Source organism: Miniopterus natalensis, chromosome 14, assembly GCF_054644295.1.
Source record: "Miniopterus natalensis isolate mMinNat1 chromosome 14, mMinNat1.hap1, whole genome shotgun sequence".
Taxonomy (NCBI): Eukaryota; Metazoa; Chordata; class Mammalia; order Chiroptera; family Miniopteridae; genus Miniopterus; species Miniopterus natalensis.
Genome location: NC_142094.1, coordinates 57,081,030 through 57,104,312, shown reverse-complemented (window position 1 = coordinate 57,104,312; position 23,283 = coordinate 57,081,030). Strand labels below are relative to the sequence as shown.

The 23,283-nt window shown below is 58.5% G+C and overlaps 1 protein-coding gene across 1 annotated transcript in view; it reads right to left on the bottom strand.

The window, feature by feature from the left end:
• ADAM12 (ADAM metallopeptidase domain 12) overlaps nucleotides 1-23,283 on the bottom strand; it is a 143,437-nt gene that overhangs the window by 3,095 nt on the left and 117,059 nt on the right. The window contains exons 17-23 of the mRNA XM_087824092.1: nucleotides 17,990-18,098; nucleotides 17,690-17,888; nucleotides 15,406-15,483; nucleotides 13,036-13,144; nucleotides 9,286-9,421; nucleotides 8,586-8,694; nucleotides 6,498-6,677 (exon numbers count right to left, since the gene is read on the bottom strand). Coding sequence (XP_087680218.1) covers nucleotides 6,498-6,677; nucleotides 8,586-8,694; nucleotides 9,286-9,421; nucleotides 13,036-13,144; nucleotides 15,406-15,483; nucleotides 17,690-17,888; nucleotides 17,990-18,098 — 920 coding nt within the window. The remainder of the gene's footprint in view (nucleotides 1-6,497; nucleotides 6,678-8,585; nucleotides 8,695-9,285; nucleotides 9,422-13,035; nucleotides 13,145-15,405; nucleotides 15,484-17,689; nucleotides 17,889-17,989; nucleotides 18,099-23,283) is intronic.

Here is a 23,283-nt window from a genome sequence, read left to right as displayed (position 1 = left end):
CAAGTCACTTGTCATGGACTCCCCCCGGCCACGTGTGGAGGGGTCACTGGGGCCGGGCTGGGAAGCCGGTCAGTGCTGACAGCGTCCTCCCCCTGGGCCCACGGTGAGTTGGCTGCTGGGTCCCTGGGGCCCGGAGCACCGAGGAAGGCACAGGAAGTCTCAGGGGAGACAGGGCACCCCAACCAGCAGTGCTCCAACCCACTGTCCTAGGCCCTGGATTCCACACGCCCAGGGACACTCGAGATGACTTTAAAACCCTCGAGGCGAATTTCTCACAGCGCTTATCCCACTGAAACGGCATTTCCCCAGCAGCCGGAGGCGTGGCTGCAAGGATCCGACAGTACAGTCCCCTCGCGCCGCCTCGTAAACGGAGGGGGCGCCACGGAAGCCCGCGGGCCTCAGCTGCGGGAAGACACGGGAACACCGGGGACACCGGGGCAGGAACGGGCCGCGGAGCAGGGGCAGACTCGAAAGGGACATCTCTACATCAGGTCTCGTTAAAGGGAACACTAACAGGCTGTGGAATGTAAAACGAACGCATTTCTTAGCTGGAATGAAGACCAGGTGATGTGTCTCACGCGGCGAGCCCTGAAGTCAGGCTGCCCCGCACCCAGCTGGAAAACACACCTGAAGTATCTAAGCGGAGAGGGGATGGGGACAGTCCCTTCCTCCCGGGGCTGGGGTGGGGACTCAGAGACATCGCCTGCGCATTTCTCGTCCCAGCGAGGCTCTCAGCGCGGGCCGGGCTCCCCGCGTGGGCCTCGCGTGCTGCGGCCCCGCGGCAGTTACCGAGGGACCGATTCACCACCCAAAAGCCCGCGACCTGCCAACCAGCTCTGGGCGATAAACTAGGGCAATAAACCAAGCTCGGTTTCCTAGATGGGGCAGCAACCCCAAGGAAGAGATTAGTGTGCGATGTAAAAATGAATGTAAGCACCCATAAAACGGAAAGACTCTCAGGGTTAAGTAATTCACTGTTAAATGATACTTAGTATGAATAAGTATCCAAAGATAAAGCCAGGTTCTTACTGCAGTGCGGGGGGGGGGGGGGGGGGGGGGGGGGGGGGGGGGGGGGGGAGTGAGCTATAAGTTACGATGTATCACAATGTATTTGGATTTACCGTAGAAACTTAGGAGATAATTAGGCTGGCCATTCATCTGGTTTGCCTGGGCCATTTCCAATTTCAGTTTACGACTCTGTTTAATTATTAATCGTATTCTCTGACGTGTCCTGGTTTAGGGGATTAATCACGGCCGCTAGAGTCATAAAAGCCCAAACCATTGAGACACTGATTGAAAGCTCTGACCTCCAACCTGGGGTCAGCACAGGGGCCTATCCTTCCTCCGGCCACGCCCGGGACTTGGTTTGGATGGAACCATGAAATACCTGATGCTCACAGAGGCCACCTGGGGAAGATGCTGGCTCCCCACAGGCCTGACTGGGACAGAATGGGCCCGTGGGCCCGTGGGCTTAGTAAAAGCTGAGGCATCCTCACGTCTCAGATGTCAGGCATGGGGGTGCAGAGCCCATGACACACTCGACCTTGGAGGAAGGGGCAGGGTTTCCACGCACCTTTTTAGGGACAGTTCTTCACCCACCTTTGCCAAACCTAACCCTGGGCTCTCCCAGGGAGGCCCGGTCCCGCCTGGCCACAAGGAGTCACCCGACGGGAGCGGGGAAGTGACCCCAGGCCAGCTTGCTCACGGTCAATAAACATTCCCTTGGCCCTCTTTTCATTTTAAACAGGAACGTGAGGAATTCAGACCCCCCATTTCTCTCCCTTTCCAGCTTCCAGATACTGGAGAGAAACCGAGATAAGCTGCTATAAACAGAGTTGTCCTATTTCTCCGCTTTCTGTTCATGTTCAGCAGTAGCCGCACATTCCACATTTTACAGAGGACGGGAAACATTTCGAAATATAAATAGAGCCCTTTGCCTCAGCCACCAGCATAAAGAATTCGCAACTGTTATCACTTCTGGGTGATAAGCAAGAGTAATGCATCCTGCGTGTCCGGAGAGATCGCCACAGGAAGGGGGTTATCGCCAGGAGATGCCACGGACACCGATGTTCCCACGGGATGCCGGAGATGCCGCCGAGGCCGCCCGGAGCTCACCAGGCCCCGGGGCAGCATAAACCTCACCCCTATCCGCAGGCAGCCCGCCTCTGGCCCCGGGGGGAACACACACGTGGAGAGAACACCAAGGACAACCGGTTCTCAGAGAAATGCCTCCAGTTCTTCACCTTCTTTATCCAGAAAAAGCGGGGCTCTCTTAAAAGAGCACGTTCACACCTGCAAGAGGTCCCTGGCTCCTTCTTTCGAAAACTGTCTGAAAACAGGAAAATGCACAGAAAGGAGGAAACCTTATAAGTGCAAACGAATATATGGGAAAGAAGTGTGCAGCGTCCAGCAGGCCGGGCGAGGGAAGGCCGGGAGGGCTGCCTGCTGTGGCCTCCCTGGCGGGACACAGAGGGGAGCCCTCGCCCTCCTGGAGCAGAGAACATGAGGGGTCAGGGCTGACCATGTGGCCGTCGAACGGGCCCAGGCCCCTGTGCCAGCCTGGAGCGGGGAGGGGGACCTGGCCCAGTCTCCAAAAGCAGGGAAGGCCAGACCACCACCCCTGAGAGCCCTCTGCCCCTTGTCCCCCAGGAGGCGGGCCCCTTGGAGCTGGCCCCGAGCCCTGGCCTGTCCTTCCCCCTCCCCTCCTCCAAAGCACAACTACTGAAAGGAAGAACGGAACCACGATAAACAAAAAGGCAGGCTAAGGCCACCCTGGAAAAATGTATGAAAATTAAAAGGGGGCTGGCAAACGTTAGGAGGAAGGGGGTTAGAAAGAAAGAAAACAGTGATGAAAACCAAGGACCGAGACCGAGCGGAACCCAGGCCAGGCCGTGGGGGTCCTGCCAGAAAGAGCTCAAGGGGGTAGCCAGCCAGTGACCGATAAAGACAGAAGCGATACAACACGCGCATCCACAGCACCACCTAAGGGATCGGAGCAAACAGCAAAGGCCGACAAAAAAACTCAGGGTAGCGAGAAGTTCTCAGGCCAGTGGCTCGGTGGGAGGAGCAGCAGAGGTGAGGGGTGTCTGAGGCTCAGGCCTTTGCAAACGAGGGAAACCTGGGCCTGGGTTGGATGCCCTTTCCAGGCGCGGGATGCAGGGGTCGAAGGTCAACACCAGCCCGTCCAATAGGAGCCTCTTCCCTTCCTGGCCCGTCCCCAGCAAAGCGGGGCTCTGGAGAGCACTGTCTCCGGCGAGGACGTGCGGGAAGTCGGTGCGCAGTGCCGCCTGTCCCAGGGACTGCGGGAGGGATTCCCGGGGCTGCTGCAGGGACGCAGGAGGCTTCGGGCCAGGACGGCAGCCTGGGTGAGTGCGGCACCCGCCTCCTGCCCAGCTACCAGAGGCCTGTCCGGGCTCACGCTTCAGACTTTCCTAAAACCCCCAACAAGCAGCGCCGGCCTCGGTGAGCCCCGTACCTCTTGCTACGTGGCCCGGCGCCCGCAGCGTAGCCTCTCCCAGGCACCCCTGAGCCCAGCAGGAGTGGCAGCCACCTGCAGATCGCTCCGTAGCTCCCACTAGGCACCTCCCAGGGGCCCCAGAGCCAGCGCACCCGATGGACAGCTTCAGACCACACTAGAGCATCACCCGACCACCTCCACGAGTGACACACACTCAAGCAGTCCACTCATGGGCCCCGGGGCCCTGCTGAGGTAAGTCCTGCTCCCTGGGGTGGGCCCCTGCTCGCAGCTACTCTGCCGGTCCTCACAGCCGACCAGCCCACGGGGGCAAATCCCTCCCACTGATGTGCCAACAGCAACCGAGGACATCTGAGAGACGTCAGACATGCCTGTAAAGGGCCCACGGTGCCAGCCGCTCAACAGGGGCTCAATAAAAGTTTGCTATTTTATAACAATTCAAAACATAGCGAGAAGCTCCTTATACCCCCAAAATAAGCCCACGTCCAACACACACACACTCATGTACCGTTTGGGTACAGGAATAAAAATAGCGCTGAATCCGGCCGTGGCTGACTTCCTGAAATTTCTGCAGTGCAGACGAGCTGGGCCAGGAATAGGGCTGGGGCTGGGGCTGGGGCTGGGGCTCTCTCACGCCCAGCGGCGCTTCAGGACCGGGCTCTGACTCAGCAGAAATCGGCCGAGACCCGAGAGCACCGGCGTTTTTTCTCGCTTCCTATTGTTCTACGGAAGGAGCTAATCGGACTGTGAAAACAGCGCAGCTAGTCAGCTGGGGTCGTGCCCACCGATAAGGCCGCAGGGAGGAAAAGCCACTTCCTCACATTCTCCAGGGAGCCAAGGGCTGCGACAATCAAGTGGCCCCCCCCCCCCCTCGCCAAACCCCAGAGCGCGGGGCAGAGCCAGCTCAAAACCCCGTGTGGGGCGAACCATAGAAAGAATATGGGACACTTTCCTGTGGTTTTTCTCTTGAGGAGCCGCCCCCCCCCAGGCTGACAGCAGACAATCGCATTTCGATCTGCGAGGCCTCCAGACATCATTTTCTGGGAGCAGGGAAATCGTCTCAGCTGTGACCTGGGACATGCTCTCATTCAAACTCTAAACGAATGAAGCCAATTACTCAGAACAAACTACGACAGAGGGTTTCGGGTGCGGATGCAGGAGACCTAGAAACCTGATGAAAACCCCCAAAGGGCTGTCCCTGTCCCTTCCCTTTCCCTCCGGGAACAGTTACACACGCCGGCGCCTGGAGTTGAGAACATCACCGAGTGTCCTCATACTTTCTAGTCTTTCGCGGGTCGCACTCACTTTTAAGGTCAGATTTAGTAACGGGAGAGCCTGCCTCGGGTGACAGCAGGGACCCCCGTCCATGCCCAAACCCTGTTTCCCTGGGTGTCAGTCTCTGGGCTGCGGCCAGCGCCTCGCGCCCCGGCCTCCCTCTCCGGGCTGCCTGCCACCCGGGTCCCCTCCCAGCATCTCACACCCGCCTCTGCAGGACCCTGTCCTCTCTCTGGATGTCTGTCCTGCCGTGAGGATGGCTTCTCTTTCATTCCCCAGCTCCCCCCAGGACTGACGCTGGGCCGTGGTGCTCGGCCCCCTTCACAGCAGGTTTAATTTAAGGGTGTCTTAAAGGAGCCAGCACACAGAAGAAAACCGCCCCCTCAGGGTCACACTCCTCCTCCAGTCCCCAGCTCGCCCAGGGTTTCTGAGGCCCCTTCCCTCCTGGAAGTCAAGCCAGCTGACTTCACGGACGATGCCCGAGGTCAAGGACAGGGACCTTGAAACACATCCCGACCCCCCGCCCCACGGGGAGGCCATGCGGGGAGCCCGAGGGGCTGCCCCCACGACGACCCTTCCGGATTCCGTGGAGACCCACGCGGGCACCTGTGTCTCCTCCCCTCCACACATGCTGCTCTTTTTACTTTAAACTTTATCACATAGTAAAATTGACTTTCTTGGGTGCTTGTAATCAGAGAAAAACAACATGAAATACTTAAAGATTCACTCTCCTTGATTTTAAAAGATCAAACAGAACATTGGATGGGAAGATGTTTGATTTTAAGAGATCAAACAGAACATTTGATGTTTCCCACCAGGAACCAGCCTACTTCTCAGGTGTGAGCGTGGCCAACATCGCTGAGCTTATGCCAGTTTTCCTTCCGCAAAGTTTGGACAGCAGGTTGGTGTGTTTGCCGTGTTGTGTGGGTGGGGGTGGGGCTCTAAACCGTAAAACATCGGCTCCGCCAAACACCCGCCACGCCTGCAGGGGGTTAACGCCCGTCCCGGGTGCGATGCGGGAGCGCCAGGGAGGGTAACCGCCATCAGCTGTCTCGGAAGAGCTCCGACAGACCCCAGCCTGGAGTGAGAAGTGTGGCGTTTCCAGTTGCCAATGTTTAAAGGGCAACGTTTTCTCCGTTTCATTAAACAGAACGAGGGCCTTTTTTGGGGCCTGCTCTAGGGGAAATCCTGAGGGGTCCCTTCTGTAGGCGTCAACCGCCAGTGGGAAAAACACCAGCAAGTTGGAATAGCTTCCCTCAGGTCACGCGGCCTGTCAGGGACAGTCCCTGGTGGACACGGTGCCCGCTGCTTAAAGGGAGACAAAATCCTCAGGTAAGGGAGAAACTCAATGGGTGGTAAATCTTTTGCAAATAATTTTGAAAATGAAAAATACCAACAAAGTACGCCCATAATTATTCCCAGAGTGACCGCGTCTGTGCCGGTGTCCAGGCCTAATTATTAACAGGCCCCCTGCCCGTCTCAAAAGTGTCACGGGGAGGACGATCGTGGCCCAGGCGCCCTCACCGCTCTGACTGTAAACATGTTACGAGCAGCCACTAGAAAGCATCGCGCCCCCTACACCGCTGCACCCCCAGCGCCGGCCTAAACGCTTCGCGGTCATCGCGTTGAACCGCCCGAGGAGCTTAGCCAGGCGTGAAAAGTAAAGCAACGCGTCCAAGCTCAGACGTCACCAAGCATCAGAGTCTGGACTTGAACGGCGCCCGTGAAGGGGCCGCCGAGGGCGTACCTGGGCCTGCCGAGGCGCGGGGTCGGCTGGCAGAGGCCTGGCGGGGACGCTGGGCGCGCGGGGAGTCTGGTGGAGGGTCGGGAGCACTCGCTGCGGCGAACTGGGCCGAGGGAGGTCCAGGGCCTTGAGGGGCCTGCTGATGTCAACGTCCTGGCACTGTGGCAGCCTCTTGGGGTTGTCCTGCGGGGTCAGAGCAAAAAGCCATGTCGCACGGGTCTTACAAGTGTACAAAATCCCCACGGACACGGAACGGTGAAGGTCTGGGGGCGGGATAGGGCCTGGGTGGGGTGGGGAGCGGATGGGGCACATCTGCAATACTGTCAACAATAAGAATACATATATATAAGAAATTAAAGTATATAATCATCACTGGTATATGGGAAACCACTCATTGTTTTCTCATATTGGTCTTTTCAATGTCAATAATTGTGCATAAATTTCCTGTTGTAACAGATTGCTTGCACACTGCCGTCACTTGAATGCTCTACGCCAAAAACAACAACATCTGTGAATAATAAACATGTTGTTTCATCCTCAAAAAACAGTATATGTAATTCCTTACGTGGGAGGTGGGGTGGGGTAGGGACAGAAATCAATGAGGCGCGTGAGAGGGAACCTGTCATTATTTATTTAAACGTCAAAATTCTGACGGGAGCACCCCTCCCCCCAACCTGGAACAGAGGGATCGATCGCTAAGTGAATCGCTAGTTTAATTCATTAACTAGCAGGTTCAAGGCCCCTGAGGAAGTGCCACGTGAAGACACGGGCGGATCCGAAGGGGCCGGAGAGGAGCTGTGAGAAGGAAGCGTCGCCCCGGGGAGGCGCCAGGGCCGGGCCGGGCGGGGCTGAGGCTGGGGGCACTGCCTGGTGCCCGGCCTCAGCGACGGGTGAGGCTGGGTGAGCGGGCCCCGTGAGCCTGAGCCTCCCCCGCCCCCCCTCCCTCTTCTCTCCCTTTCTTTCTAAAACCAGCGTCACTGAGGCGTACCTGACACGTGACAAACTGAATATATTTAAAATGTGCGGTCTGGAAAATTCCGACATACGTCCACACCCACGAAACCGCAGCAAGCAAGACACTGAACCTGCCCATCACCCCGAGATTCCCCGCCACCCCCTTCCCTGCAGCGTGGCCCTGCTCTCCGTCACCACGAGTTCGCCCGCGTTTCCTAGGGTTTCACGTAAGCGGCGCCGCGGAGCCTACGCTCCCGTCCGGCTTCTCTCCCTCGGCACCGCTGTTTCGAGGTTCACGGCGATGTTGCGTGTCACCTCGCTTCTTGCCGCTGGGCCGCGGTCCGTCGCGTGACTACACCGAAGCGGTTTACCGGTCACCTCCTGGTGGGCGTCTGGGTCACCCCCGCCCTGGGCTCCCCGAAATGAGGCCGCTCTTGCTCTAGCGTCCGTGTGGGGACGGACGGTGATGAAGCGTGTCGGGAGCGGGGCCCACCCTCTCCACTCGCTCCATGAGAGAGATGAAAAGTTTACTGCGCTAAATATGTGAAACGATTTTCTCGACACTAATACTGTTCACAGATACAACGTGGCCTCTTGTCAGGTGAGTCCAATAGCTGAGAATTCTTGTGGCCACATCAAGACTTGGTAGAGAAACTACGTGTCAGGGTGAACTCTGGCAACAATCGCCCGGGGGGCAGGGACGTTACAAGGCAGGAGGGAGCCGGGGGTACTCAGGGTTCAGGATCCAGCCCACGGCCACCACAGGGTGGACAGAACGTCCGCAGGGCTGTGTAACTCTCAGGTGGCCAAAGAAGCTCACCCCAACCCCGTGGGTGGCATCCGAGGAGGGGCCCAGCACTGGGACCTGCTTGGGTGGCAGACCCAGTGGCCTCCTGGGAGTCTGGCTGGTCTAGGGGACTGGAGGGGTCACAGCTCACCATGACCTCACGACACATCACGCTGGACACTGCCTGCCCAGCAGGACCTTGCAGAGCTCCCACGGGCACTGCGACCTCCCTCCAGCCCCGGCCACCACCTGGGTGAGCCTCTGCTGAACGGCGCCTCTGGCTCAGCGTTTCTCAGGGCCCCCGGGGGCCTAGCGGAGTGAAGCGTGTCCTCACCTGCCCGCTGACTTACCCTGGGCGTGTCGGCGTGTGCTGGCTTCCTCGTCGGACCCGTGCTGGGGCGCGGGCGGTGAGCCTGCCCGGGCTGGGAGCCGCCGGCGGGCCGGGCCGGGCGCACACACCTGCAACACAGCCCACACCTGCTCACTGGGTGTCTTCCCTCCGCTTGGCTTAACTGCCCCTATTCTGTTCACCGTCACACTCAGAAAAACAGTTCACTGATTTTTGAAGCCCCCGTGGGTAAACATGCAAAGGTAAGATGCGAACACTCTTACAAGATTAAAAAATAAATACTGATTTTTTTCTTTCTTCCCAAAGCCATAATTCTGTTAAATTAGTTCTCGCAATCCCTAGAGTCGAGGCTTTGTGACCCCAGGGAGACGTTTTGGATAAAGCTGGCATTTCAGCAACACTGTCTGAATATATTTGAATTGAAAACCTGATGAAAACATTTAACACCGCGTCTTGTAAAGATCACTAACTCCAGGGTGGGGAAGGTCCGCCGGAGAGACTCGCCGCCACCCGGCCGGTTTGTGTGAGAAGCAGCCACAGTGCGAAGGGTAGGTAAGAGCAACAGCGGGTGGGGCAGAAACGCCAGAAAACCCCGACCGGTTTACCACCCGGAAGGCCGGCCCCTCTTCTCTGAAGGACGCGAGGGAGAGCAGCCGCCCGAACAGCCCTCGACCCCGTCTCGGAAGGGCGACCCCCGGTACCTTAGCTTCTCGATGGTGGTTTTCTTGTCTGTAAACAGCAGTTGGATCAGCGTTCTCCTTTTGAGATAAACCGCGAACCCGGCCATGAGGAGACACAGGATGGCTGCCAGGATGCCTATGGTTAAACCTTGGTTCTCTGAAACAAAACAGTTTGACTCAGGGAGGGGTCACGAGGTCAGGGAGGCATCGGCTGCAACGTCTATGCAATGCGGACCCTGGGGGGGAAAGGAAGGAGGAAAGGACAGCCCTGAGCGATGCTCAGAGGTCGTGATACGCAGAGGTCACTGATGCTCAGAGGTCACTGATGGTCAGAGGTCACTGATGCTCAGAGGTAATTGATGCTCAGGGGTCATTGATGCTCAGGGGTCACTGAGGCTCAGAGGTCATTGAGGCTCAGAGGTCACTGATGGTCAGAGGTCACTGATGCTCGAGGTCACTGATGCTCAGAGGTCATTGATGCTCAGGGGTCACTGATGGTCAGGGGTCACTGATGGTCAGAGGTCACTGATGCTCAGGGGTCACTGATGGTCAGGGGTCACTGATGCTCAGGGGTCACTGATGGTCAGAGGTCACTGATGCTCAGAGGTCACTGATGCTCAGAGGTCACTGATGCTCAGAGGTCACTGATGCTCAGGGGTCATTGATGCTCAGGGGTCACTGATGCTCAGGGGTCACTGATGCTCAGGGGTCACTGATGCTCAGGGGTCATTGATGCTCAGGGGTCACTGATGCTCAGAGGTCACTGATGCTCAGGGGTCATTGATGCTCAGGGGTCACTGATGCTCAGAGGTCACTGATGCTCAGGGGTCACTGAGGCTCAGAGGTCATGTGTGAGGTTCAGTCTGTGCTGCCAACACTCACTTCTGACCACTCTCGAACTGGCAAATGAGAACATAGTCTGGGAGGTGGGACCACAGCCCCGGACACGTGGGCCCCCCAAGCAGGACAACCCCAGGGAAGTGGTGGCCACAGGGAGCCATCGCCGAAGACCCCTCAGAATTCCTGGGGTCCTGAACTGAACCCCCTGCAGCCCCCCCCCCCAGGCTCCTCCCTCCTCTCATTCGTCAGCGTTGGAGTCTGGCCTGGTTTTTATTGTATTTCTTTAGACCAGACTCCTTATTTCTGGACATTGTCCAATTAGAGATGAAAATGAAAAAGAGCTCAGAGCTCAATGACATGCCTGAGGCTCGTTGCGTCGGGGACGCAAGGCCCAGCGCTGGGGGCAGCCCCTTTCTCTGGGAGGGTGCGGTTTGTTTTCCTTACGGAACAGCCCTTCCCTGTGATCGGACCGTTTTGTCTCGTACAGTGACACTCAGACCCCTCCAGGTGTGGAGGGGCAGGGGAGGGGCCACCAGGCAGGTGTGGTGCCAGGGCAGTGAAGGGCGGTCTGGGGCGGGCTCTCAGGGCCGGGGTTGGAGCCCCTGAGCTGCGTTACAAGGGAGCTGAACCCCGGGGAGCGCGATCACAGCCATCGCTCTGCTCCCTCCGGCGATGATCCGATGAACCCGGTGGGCTTCACAAAGTAGGTGCACGGCCAGCCGTCCTTTCCGGCCGCGGCGGCTGCTGCTGGAGGTGACTGTCACCCAGGTTGCCCGCCCTGCCTCCGGCCGGGGGCGCGCTGAGCTGGCTGCCGACCAGGGGCAGCGGCTCCCACTGGGGGCGAAGCCCCCGCACCCCCTGCCTCTGGGCTTCACCTCCGGCCCCGCGTCCCGTCAGGGGCCTGTCTTAGCCTCAGTCGGACGATCCGCACACGAGGGTCTGATGCATTTGTTTGCGTTGCTGGGAAACCAGTGTTTCTGGTTCCCCGCCAGACGTCCTCCTTTGCCGACGTGACCGGCGATCGGGGCTCTGGCCCCAGTTCTGCTGTCTCTTAGCAAAGCTAATGAACCAGGGAGCCCCGGGAGCCCTGAGTCACCATTTCCAGCTCCTCAAAACCCACCCCAAGCCTTAAACCGATCAGCTTATCCAGTCTATCGTTTACTCGGCCCCCAAACTGCCCCTGGCACCCCCCCCGCCCCCAGCCTGCCTGTCTCTACACACAAGCCTGGGCAGCATGGTGACTGCGCCCCCAGTCCCCTCGCCCAGCATGAGCCCCGTGCCCCGTGGATCCTGCCCTGCCCTGCCCTGTCCATCGGCCCACCTGAGTCCCACTGCCACCCCGCCGTGCTTGCCGGCTGGGGGACGAGGCTCGAGGGCACCAGCTTCGTGAGGGACGGGATGGCGTGGGACGGATGGCGGGGCCGTGGCCCCGGGGCAGCAGGCGCTGGGCGCGGCCCCTCCTGGCACAGCTGCGGGTGGCATCTCAGAGGAGCCTCTTCCGTGTGTGCGTCTTGGGGGGAAGGCGCTCAAAGGCTTGTCTTCTATAAGATGATGGCAATGGTGGGCGGAGATAGGCTCTTTGGTTTCTGTTTTTTAACTGTTCTTACTTGGAGCCATGAAGGGGAAACCCTCAATCCCGAGCTGTGCGCCCGCAGCAAAGAGTGACCCGGAGCGTGCGGCCCTCCTGCCATCTTCTCCAACGGTCTGAGCACCACGGCCCTGCTGGGTGCCGACGGAAGGGTGGCGGGGCCCCAATGCATTGATATTAAGACCCTGCTATTTTGGTATAAGAAACGCTTCCAGTCACATTAGAAAGTAAAGGTGCAGGGAGACGCCAGTCATCAGGGCCGGGACGTCAGTGAGGGAGGCAGACGCTGTTGATCGCTAGGGGCCAGGACTCCGGTCCCTTGTCCACCTGCTGGGGGCCTGGCCGAGAGGCAGTGGCCTGGAGCTGTGTCTGGAGCAATGCGGGGACGTGTCCCCATTGAAGCAGGGTGACCAGGCACCTTCTGTCTGTCCTCAGGACACTGTGCCTGCTGGGGTCCTGCGGGGGCCCTTCCCTCCTGAGGCCGGCAGAGCTGTGCTGTGTCCGTTGTCATGAAAACAACGGCAAAGCCACAGATCCAACCCGGCCAGTCGCAGAAGGGACTGGGGACAGTGAGGTCCTCCAAAGGTGCTCTGGCCACCATGTGAGTGCCCAGGGCCCGGGTGAGCGCCCAGGTGGCAGCACCAGGGGCTGGTAAATTCCCACCCGCTCCGGGCCTCCCGCTGTGCTCGCCTCGGCTGGCTCTGCACCTTTTTGTTCAGCTTCTTTCACTTTAAAAGGAGCCTCATTCAGACCTGCCCCTAACACCTTGCTCACCGGCCATTTCGAGCCAGAACTTGCCCGTGCGCCCAGCTGCTCTGGTCAGCAAGGTGTTTAAAATTACTTAAGTTAACGTAAGTGCAGACACCAGTTATCCTGTGGCCCTCACGTGACCGGTCAGCCACGTTCGGACACGGAAACATGTGCATGCCCGTGACCGGTCGGCAAGGTGTTAAGTGCCCGCGGGAGCTCAGAGGAAAGAGCACGCACGGGGACCGCTCCTCAGGGTACAAAGTCCAAACCCATTCGCAGGCCGCTGCAGACGGGACCTCAGCTAAGGAAGGCGTCACAGGTGAGAGCTGGCAAACGCAGCCCCCCGCAAAGCAGAGCGTGGGTCCCCGAAAAGACCAGGCGAGGACAGCGGGGAGTGTGGGAACAGAGAGAGAGGCCTCAGGCCGTGCCAGGCCCGTGTGGGTAGCCACTGGGTTTCCTGCCCGTGGGGTCCACACCTGTACCCACGTGGAGGGCCGGTGAGCCCCTGGCCTCCTGGGAGAGACCCCCCGTGGCTCCCCGCTGCCCCCCAGTAGCTTGGCGCCCGCTCCCTGGGATGCGCGGCCCCCACCAACCTGCTTGCCGGATGGGGCCGCTGTCTGTGCTCCCTCCGAAGCCAAACTTGTCACAGAAGGGGGGTGCCCAGTGGGCCTCGCAGTGGCAATTCTTCCTGTTGTTACACACCTTTCAGGGCGACCGGGGAGAGGGCGGGGAGAGGGAAGCAGAGTTAGGGCACACCGCCCACCCGGGCAGAGGTAGTCTCTGAGCCCTCACTGGGCGCCATGGCAAAGCAAAGGTCCTGTGGTCAGAGCCCCCCTCGTGAGACGGGGGCCGGCTGCCCTAGGACAGGATGGGGGTGCCTGAGAGAGCAGCGGGAGGCCCCGAACAAGGAGCCCAACGCAGAGGCCGGAGCACTCCCTGGAGGGGCCGCTCCCGCTCAGCCGCTCCCCAACCTGGGCCACGGTTTCACGTGTGAGTGTGACACAGGTAGTTACTGAACTACCATGCGAGCCTGAGCATGAAACCGGGGGCACTGCTTCTATGGAAACTGGGCTGCGGGCTTTGGGAACATTGGATAAAGGCGAGTCACTAAAAGAACCTCTGGAGTGGGCGGGGCAACGGCAAGGCCGGGAAGCCGCAGGCGACGGAGGCTCCTGGACTCCGGCGGCTCCTGTGTCTCAGTGTCCCTTCTGCCTAAAGGGACAAGCCACACGTTGTAGCTGCTGCGCCGGGCGGTTCACCGCGTGAAGAAGTCAGTGTGGAGCCACGGCCACCAGGCCCGCCCCAAATGCTGGGTGGGGCCGAACACACATTTTTATAGTTTAAGGCAAAATACAATGTTTGGAGTATATGTCTCATTGGTGATATTTCTTTTTAAATTTTTTTTTAATCAACCATCCACCTGCCCCAGTTGCTTTAGATAAGACGGACAGCCAGGACAGCCTGTGATAAGTGGGAAAGCATATTTCTATGAAGCTAGAGCTAATTACCGGGCGGCAGAGCCTATGCCGAATCGGAGTATCTCACCTGTTCCCCCAAAGCTGCCGCTGACCTACCACCCCTGGGACCCAGGCCCTGCGCAGCCTGCGACGCGCAGTCCCGCGCCCTGAGCAGCTGGCGGCAGAGAAGTGGCCGCCCTCGCACCCCACCGGGGGTGCCGGGGGAGCCTGGGCTCGCCAGGGCAGGACTGGGGTCAAGTTACTCGCTGCCAAGTCATGGCAGCTGCCCCATCGGCCCAGACTCCGTGGGCCTTTCCTCTCCAACGCGGGGATGGGACCCCAGGAGTGTTGGGAAGCGAGGAGTCCAGCCAGGGTCCCCCACCCAGCATTGCTACTCATTGGTCAAGCAACCTTGGACATGTCACTGCCCCCGCTCGAGCCTGGGCTGCTTCATCGGTAAAGTAATAGGGCCGCCCGAGGCTGCTTCTCCCAGCCGCTCAGAAGGAACCTGCGACCAGCGAAGACATGAGACTCCACCTCCTGCCGACAGCTCCACCCCCAGGGCGGGGCACCGCGTCCCTCACGGTCACGGCACAGCCGCGGTTCTGCGAAACCCTTCGTTCTATGTTAGAGTCACTGGGGGTGTCCGCAAGTTTTAAAAATAGAATTTAGAGCACGGTTTCCGAAGACGATGTTTGAGAAAAACAAACGGGCCGCTGGCAAATCAAGATTAATATGGCTCCGTGGGAAACGATTAAGCCCATCAGGAAAAATGAATTGTGTTTTAGACAATTAGAGTTCCCTTCTCCCCTAAAGCTTCTCTGAACTAAAATAACAGCCTTCTCTAGTCAAAACCCATTGCACGGGGTTTCGAGCCCATGCGGTCGGCCGGCGCTCTGCCTTCTTTGTTCTAATTCCTTCTGCAGGTATTTCGGTTCGGGCTCATAGTCTGAATCTCGGCCATAAAAGGAACAGCTGTTCGAAATGTTATTGCAAAACTCCTCATGAAGGACGGTCAGTTTCACAATTACTTTGAGGATGACAAAGTCCTTTTTTTAAAAATAAAAAATCACAGAATGTTAATTTGAAAGCTAATGACCGCTCGATCGGATGTTTTGTTAAATAAAAATCACATCTGTTAGGCCATGGAAAGGTCGAAGAAAATCAACGTCTTTAGAAGAAACTATTGTGGTTTTGAAAAGTCACAGATTGCGGTCCTGGCTGGTGCGGCTAAGTAGTTAGGACGTCGGACCGAGGGCCGAAGGGTTGCAGCCTCGATTTCCGGTCAAGGGCGTGTACTTGGGTTGCAGGTCCGCTCCCCAGCCCTGGCCGGGGTGCGTGCAGGAGGCAACCAATTGATGTGTCCCTCTCAAATCGAGTCTGTCCATCTCTCTGTCCCTCCCTTCCACTCTCTAAAAAGCTTCAGATTATGAAAACCTTCACAGGGAATGAGCTGGTGCTTAACCCGTAACAGACCCGCCGGGAAAACGCTTCCCGTCTACTCACCCCTCTGCTGTGGCATTGCTTCGCACACTCGTGGACACCGAAGACACTAATATTCTGGCACCGACGATTGAGGCAAATCTACAGAAAGGAAAACAGTAAATTTCTCAGTACTTCTGCACACGCACACACACACACACACACACACACACGCATATCTGTGTGTTTACAGCGAGAAAGCAAAGGGAAGTTTGGGGTCGATGACCTTCCTGTTAATAAGGAGAACAGGGCGGAATGATGCGTTTTTCACATGACGCGGGCACGGTCCCGATGCCTGTCTCCAGTCTCAGCACGTGTCGGGACTCACGTGGACACTGCCGAGTCCTTTCATACTTTTACGGCATTTTATGTGGTTTCAGTCAGTCCTGAAATGATGCTGGTTTTCTCCTGGTTTTTGTTCAGAACTTGCAATAACAGCGACGTATTGCGGCATTTTTTTTCTCCGTTAAAAGATACGAGAGTGAGCGAGCCCTGGCCGGAGTGGCTCAGTTGGTTGGGTGTCGTCCCAACTGAATCACTGGTTAGATTCCTCGTCAGGGCACCTGCCCAAGTTGCTGACTCGATCCCCAGGAGGGGGCATGCGGAGGCAGCTGATCAATGTTTCTCTCTCATCAGTGTTTCTATCTCCCTCTCCCTTCCTCTCTCTCTAAACTCAATAAAAAAATATTTTAAGAAAAGATACAAGAGAGGGCGCCATGGACGAGTCCTTACCCCGGGGCCTGTGTAGACTCAGAGACCAAGAATACAACGCCCGGAGTCTTTGAAGGGAGATAGCGAAACATGGGAGCTTTTCTGAAACACTGACTGGCAAGCGCTATCGCCGATGACATAAACCACAACAGAGCTGCTCCGGAGGGGAGCCCAGGCGGCCGGGCCCTGGTGCCGATCGCGCCTCCGCAGGGCAGCCCTTGGCCGAGTGACCCTGGGCTGGTTGAAAGAGTTTAGTTTCATTTCAAAGGAGGGTAACACACTCCAGACTCAAGGGACTGGGCCCTGACCTCCCGTGAGATGCTGCAACTGGCGGCATCCAGGGGAGGAAAGTCTAGCTTTTCGACCGGAGGAGCCTTTTTAATCACGTAGGACCTTCCTACAGGAAGTTCACCGTCGCGCCCCCGGAGCTGGTGTGAGGCAGGATCAACGCAGCTCCAGGGCCGGTGGTCGTCTCGGCCAAGGGGACTGTCACGTTCCAGCTGATAGAAGAAACTGTCTGAGGTTGCAACGAACACACCAGGCCCCTGCTCAGGGTCTCAGAGCCGTTCTCCCCCGAGCCCACGGCCCAGGCTACAGGCGGCCTTCAAAGGACCTGTGTCCTGCAGAAACGGAGGTCGAGCCCACTGACTATTGCGCGTGGAGGAAACACTCATTGAAAAACCGAGTCCTTGGTATTTCAGTGTCCAGATGCACCTGACCTGGCTGCTCCGACGACGGTTTTAAAAATGGGTGTTGCCCAGCCGTGTGGCTCAGAGATTGAGAGTCGTCCCGTGAACCAGGAGGTCACCAGTTCCATTCCCGGTCAGGGCACATGCCTGACACCGTCCACGCCGACCCCGTGGGAGCGAGTGAGTTCATGGTCATTTTGAAAATGGGGCCCTAGAAGAGCACGTGGGGCTGACCCATCTTCGTTCCCGGGACACTTGGTTAACTTGCTATCGTTGGGCCTGATGAGAAAGTCTGGTGAGAAGAATCCGTGGGGCAGAGGGTGACATCTCAATCTCTTATTTTTTTTATTTTTGAATTTTTTTCTAAACGCTAAAATATCTGTCTGCCTTTCTCCCCGGTCTCCAGAGAACGCTGTTTCTCAGCCTTCGGCGTATCCCGTCTCTTCCTCTGTCCTGTCCTTTCCTTGGAGTCACTGAAAACACACCTGGCTTCCCCTTGCCCGTCCGGGTGGGGACAAGACCCCGAGGACCCGGCGCCAGAAACCGAGGCCGCGCTTCCCAAAACAACACAGCCCACTTCTGCCTTTCCCTCCGCAGCAGCTCCCGGCCGGAAGCCCTGGCCTCGCCCAGGCTGTAGAAATGGCTTATTAACAGGAAAGGGCCCAGAAAACAGGCTTGACTTTCCCAAATCTGCATCCCAGGGGTCAGCCCAGGACCTAGGACTTTTTGATCTTTTCTTCCAGGTGCAAAGAACTGGATCGCAGAGACCACGTTCGGAGCGGGAGGGGGGAGGGGACTGAGGAAACGGAGCACGCCTGTGACTCGGTTCCTGCACCAGACACTTCTCCGGGGCCCGGTCCCAGCCTTACGTTTACAACACGCGCGAGTGGCACACTTTTGGGTCTTACTTTGCCTTCCGCGCACTTGGTGCCAGCGAGCACCAGCCCCGGGTCCGGCATGTCGTCGCCCAAGTACACGTGGGTCCCGCGGCACAGAATCCGGCCCCCTTCCTGCAGCGGGATGTTCGTTTCTATGGAAACGGCATTGGTACCAATGACTGGCCGGCTGGCGCCTCCTTGACACTGGATTTTCCCACATTTAGCGTCTCTGGAAGGGAGAGAACAGACGGTCCCCGGGAGGGGGGGTTTGGAACCAGGGCCAAGCCAGGTGGGACGTTCAGCGCGGGCGGCGGGGACCGGGCTCCACACCTCATCTCGCACTTGGCGAAGGAACTCTTGGAGTCTTTGCCGCAGTTGCCGTAGGGGTCGCCTGCGGAGTTGACTCTCTCGAAGCAGATCCCAGGGGCGGGTTTCGCACCTGAAACAGAAGCAGAGCAAGTGGTTTCCGTGTTTTCCTTGGGACAGCGCTGGGCTTTCAGGTTCAGGGGAGACGTGCTCTGTGTGCAGAGGACTCGCACCCGCGTCCCGGCTGACTCCCCACAGGCGCTGGCCAGTGGAACCCACCTCCTGCCTCCCTCCAATCACGGCCGACCTTGCATTTTGTTTCATAGCTCGGGGGCGAGGCCTGGCTGTGGGGCCAGACCCAGTGCCCACAGAAACGAGGCGGCTGGCGGCAAGGGAAGGGGGGCGCTGTTCTCCCTGACAACACCCCACCGATCCGGTGAGAAAATGGGAGCTCTAGCCGGTCCCACAGAGTGATGACGGCCAGTGTGGGGAGCAAGGAGAGAGAGAACCAACAGTCACACGGAGGCCTTACAGCCGTTCCGGCCCCATAAGGCTTCCTGGGTTCACAGGGCAGAGGCTCCCCTCGGAGGCCAGAGGCTTGGAGACACCACACCCGACAGCCACCCTGCACAGCCCAGCAGCGCCCAGCAGGGAGGGGAGTGGGCGCCAAGAGCTCAGCAAGTGGCCGTTTTTAGCACATTCTAAAAACGCATATCACTGGGTTTTATGCCAAAGCTTTAGAAGGCTCTCAGTCCTGTGCCCACAGGTACCTGTTGAGACTATATCAGAAATTCAGGGAAAGGTTCCCGTCCTTTCACTTACACTGTGCCCTGCGAGCAACCTGGGCCCTCTCTCCCGCCGGGTGTCCTGTCTGGACGCCTCCTCTCACGTCACTTCCCGCTGCCAGGAGGCCAGCGTCCCGGGTCCCAGCTCTACTCCCAGCTCCGGGAAGGCGCCGCTCGCCTTCCAAGGTGACCGTTGGCTTATTTGGGACGGGAATCTAATGAAGGGCAGGGCTCCCCTCCTCCCGGGAACGGAGGTGGTCCTGTCGCTGAAAATGCCTGTCTCTCTTCAGCCTGCACCCGACTCCCCTTCACCAGCTACGCGCAGACACAATCAGCATCTCATCAGAACAAAGACGCGAGTGAAACCGAATGACACCCGGCCGCCGCTCAGGCCAGCCGTGGGCCCCCCGCCGACGTCCGCCCCGGCCGCCCCAGCCCTGGACTTCTCAGTTTCCCAGTCTCTGTTTTCCAACCGTTTCAGAGAGGCCTCCCACGCTCCCGTCTAAGGCATCCCCCAAACCCGACACAGTTCACGGCAAGGGGCAAGGTCTCCACGCTTCGGCCCCACGTGCCTCTCACGGTCACGTGCTTGCGCACAGTGTGGCCGCAGCCTGGCCTGCCCGGCCCCTGCAGGGGTGGGTCTGTTCCTTGCACACCCTGTCCTCTTACTCCTTTCATCCGCTTGCTGGAGGGAGGGGGGTTGTCTCAGTGTTGAGCCTGAACTTTGTACTTAAAATAATCCTGTTTGATGTACTTTGATCAGAGTACCTGGATCCAAATGATCAAAGCGGTTTGGAAAAAACTGGCGTCTAGAATTACTCAAGGCAGTTTGTGTATTTGCAGGGACGCTGCGTATTTATTGCCCGTTGGTCTGGCTTTGTCTCTCCTTTCTGCCCGCCCGCCCCCCTGGAAGGCGCCCTCCTGGTCCCCCTGGCAGCACAGGCTGTGACCCGGGTGAGCTCCTCCGAAGGGCAGGAGGCCTACGTGACTGTCGCCCAGGGGCAGGCGGGAGCTGGGAATCACAGCTGCCGAGGCTCAACCCCGAGGGCAGGATCGTCCAGAGGCTGTGGAAGCTGAAGGGGGACCCGGCCCTGAACGTGTCCCACAGCACCCTGCGCCGAGCTCAGACCAGGACCCGGTTCCCATCCGTTCCCGTGCACCTCCAGCGCCCGGGGGCATCGGGGTGCGGGCACCCACCACACCGGGACGGCGGGTTCTAAATGAGTTTTTCAATAGGACAGTCCGGTGACGCCTATTTGGTGACACCGCTTATTCGCACGGCTCAGGGACGAGTCACACGCACGCTTACGACCCAGGAGGTGCATCTCAAGAGGAGGGATCCATGCTTTGGATGATACTAAACAGTATTCTGAAACCGGTGCCTGAGGTTCCCTTTCGATCGTTTGAACGCCCTCCGAGTTTGTCACCGTCCGCCTGCGAAGGTGCTGGGGGTTTCCTGTGAACCCGGCTGCCTGCACCTGGCCAGAAGCTCGAGTCCCTGTTCTAGTTGGGGATTATCACCCCCAAAAGCAGGAGAAGCAGCTAGCTCGGTACTTGTTTCCTTTTAAGGATAAAATTCATGTGAAAGGGGTCGGCACAAAAAAAATGTTGAAACTAAAAAAAAAGGTGTAAATGACTTCTACCCACTCCTGAGATGCGATGAAGCACCGGCCTGGTTCACCGGTGCCGCCCTCCGGGCCGCTTCTCGTGTTTCCGTGAAGACGAGGCTTCGAGTCTGTCTCTTAGGAAAAAAATGACACATTTTCTTAGCGCTACTATGTTGCATCAATTTACAGCCGCTGAATCCTTCGTGATGGACCATGTAGCCGTTTTGCATCACGAAACGATGAGACTTGGCCCGTGGGAGGGAATTCTGACGTCCCGCGTGTTTGAGAACCGCTCGGGAAGTGGTGGATTTTAATTACCACTTTTACCTCAGAGGAACAGCACTTCTACGGGACCCTGCGGTTTGGCAGTTCCCAGTGTCAGCTTGTCCTGTGAAGGAGGCGGGATGACGTCCCGAAGAAGCCCGCACGTCACGCGATGTAATCTTCCCTTAAGACGACTCCGTCCTGCAAATGCTCCTCTCCAGCCCCCAACCCGCTCCCTCCTCCGCCCCACTCACCCCACCAGCGACACAGGCCTTCCAGGGACACCGAGCCCTCCCTTGTTCTCTCCGCGTCTCTCTCTGTCTCCCTCCAGAGTGACCTCTGCGCTCGTCAGAAAATGAAGCCCAGACGGACACGGTTTGTCATTTCCTCCTCACACCCAGGGCCGAGGGGGCCTTCGGCTCCGAAACAGGGAGACTCTTGGGAAAGCTGCCCCCCCCCCCCCCCGTGGCCGTCGGGTAGAAGCCGCGTGAAGTGCCGCCCGGAGTCTTTCATGGGCCGGGCGACTGACGTGGGCCGCGGGGCCCGTCTGCCCGCCCTACCGGCCGCCTGGCAGCTCACGCGGCACAACCAGGCGACGCCAGATCCCGCTGAGGGACAGAGCCGGCAAAGCCGACACGCGGGCCTTCTCCGGTCCTTCAGGTTCTCTCGGATGCAAGTCGTTTGCGGCTATAGACACGTGGATAGTTATCCGTAACGTGAGTTTCCAAGTTTTCAGTGAGCACGCTTGTGGGTCAGATAAACGGCGCCGGTAAAAGTAGATTTTCTGCCAGAAGAAACTGTCCGGCTGCGTTTTTGGAGGAATAAAGGTCAAGTTGCCCCGACGGAGAATCTCTGTGGCTGTGAAGACAAAGCTACACGAGAACAGCCACGTACACGTCACGGCCCGACTGCTGGCAACATTCGCGCGTCTGACATTGAGATACGCAGTCTCGAGATACAAGATGTGGGAGAAAAAGCAGCGAGATTTTAAAAAGTTCAGCTCCTGCGCAATGAGATCACCATCAACAATAATAACTTGAAAAACAAATGAAAGCACCCAAGACTCACAAGGTGTTCTAGGAGGGCGTCGCTTTGCCAGTTGGGAGGGGCAGACATCTGTTTTGAATTTTTACCGTTTTCTTTGCTGGAAGATCTGGAAGCAGGATCATTTGGGTGAAATATCACCTGGATTCGGACAAGCTCATTTCCAAAGGGAATGGTGAGCTGGGGCAGGGCTCCGCCCGGTCAGCTCCACCCGGCCAGAGCCAGAGAGGAGCTACTTCCCGGACGGAACTGGGGAGGCCGGGCTGAGTCAGGAACTGGGCTGGTCACCTGCTCAGTGACTCCTAGCATCCAGGGTGTTCGCGAACGGATGGGAGACGAGATGCGGCCAACGCATCCCTGACAGGGAGCTTTCCTTTTCTGAAGCCCGAAAGCAAATCTGAACTGACCGCTGTAATGCAGCATGGAAAGGATCTCGGCCCGGCCATCCAGCTGGCCCGGGGCCCGCCTGGCCGAGGAACTCCCTCCACCCCCGCCCGAGCCACAGGGGCTGTGGGAAGCATGTCACTCGGGCAGCATCCGGCCTCTTGAGTCAGCATCTTACACCAGCAAGATGGTGATGAACATTTAATAAATGATAGCATGGGGGCGACAGACGGGGACTCTGCTCCCCAGGCCACAGCGCAGCTCTAGACCCGCAGAGAGCCTGCCTTTCCCTCGCGCGGCCCCACGGCTCCGTGTGCCTGACCCCAGCTGTTCGGTCCGCAGGAAGCAGCCTTCCTGTCCACTCCAGCAGATGGCAACTCCAGGGCACCTCAGCTACAACACCATCCCGATTGGCTGCCCCCCCCAGGCTGGCCCGTCCCCTCCCGCCCGCATCGCAGCCTTCCTGCAGCCCAGGACTTGAGGGTCTCACTCACTCGTCTGTGAGCTTCCTGCAAACACAGGGCGGACCCACCGCTGCCAGGCCGAGGCCTCCTCGGGAGCAGGGCAAGGGGGCGGGGAGAGCCGCCGGGAGCCCAGGTGGGTGGTGTGGCCCCCAGGCAGGCAGGCCTCCGGCCTCATCCAGGCCACAAGGACAAAGAAAGTTCAATGCAGGTGACTTCCTGCTGCTCTTGCTCTTGGAAAGCCCAGTCCGTGAGTCAGACTGTCGGTGTGTCCGCCTGTCTGGCTCTCTCCCTCTCTGGTCAGGCAGCTGAAGGACTAAGGCGATGAGACAATAAATACCAGGTTTGGTCACCACGAAGCGAAGGCTTGCAGCCAGCTGAGTCACAGTGGCGGTGGTCAGAGCGCGCCGAGGAGCCCCATCTGACCTCATCCTGGACCCGGGGCCAGACGCTGCAACACGGCGGGGCACAGACTGCTCATCTCTCCCCAAAGGCTCTGGGGCCTCGCGCTCTGGCCGCAAAAGCTCCTTGGAAGGGAGCATGGTTACATTCCTGTAACTCAAGGACGGGAGGTGACCGGGTCTGGAGGAGAGCAAGGGAAGGGACGGCCACCAGGGACGCTTCATGCCACAAAGACTGGGCCAGCAGCAGTAGCCGCTGTCCCAAGGTGACCTCACTTGGCTAAAAGGCGTCTGAAGTCACTAACCCATTCAGAGCCGTACAACCATCTGGCGTGTGAATAGTGAGGGCCTACTGTGTGCTTATCACCGCAA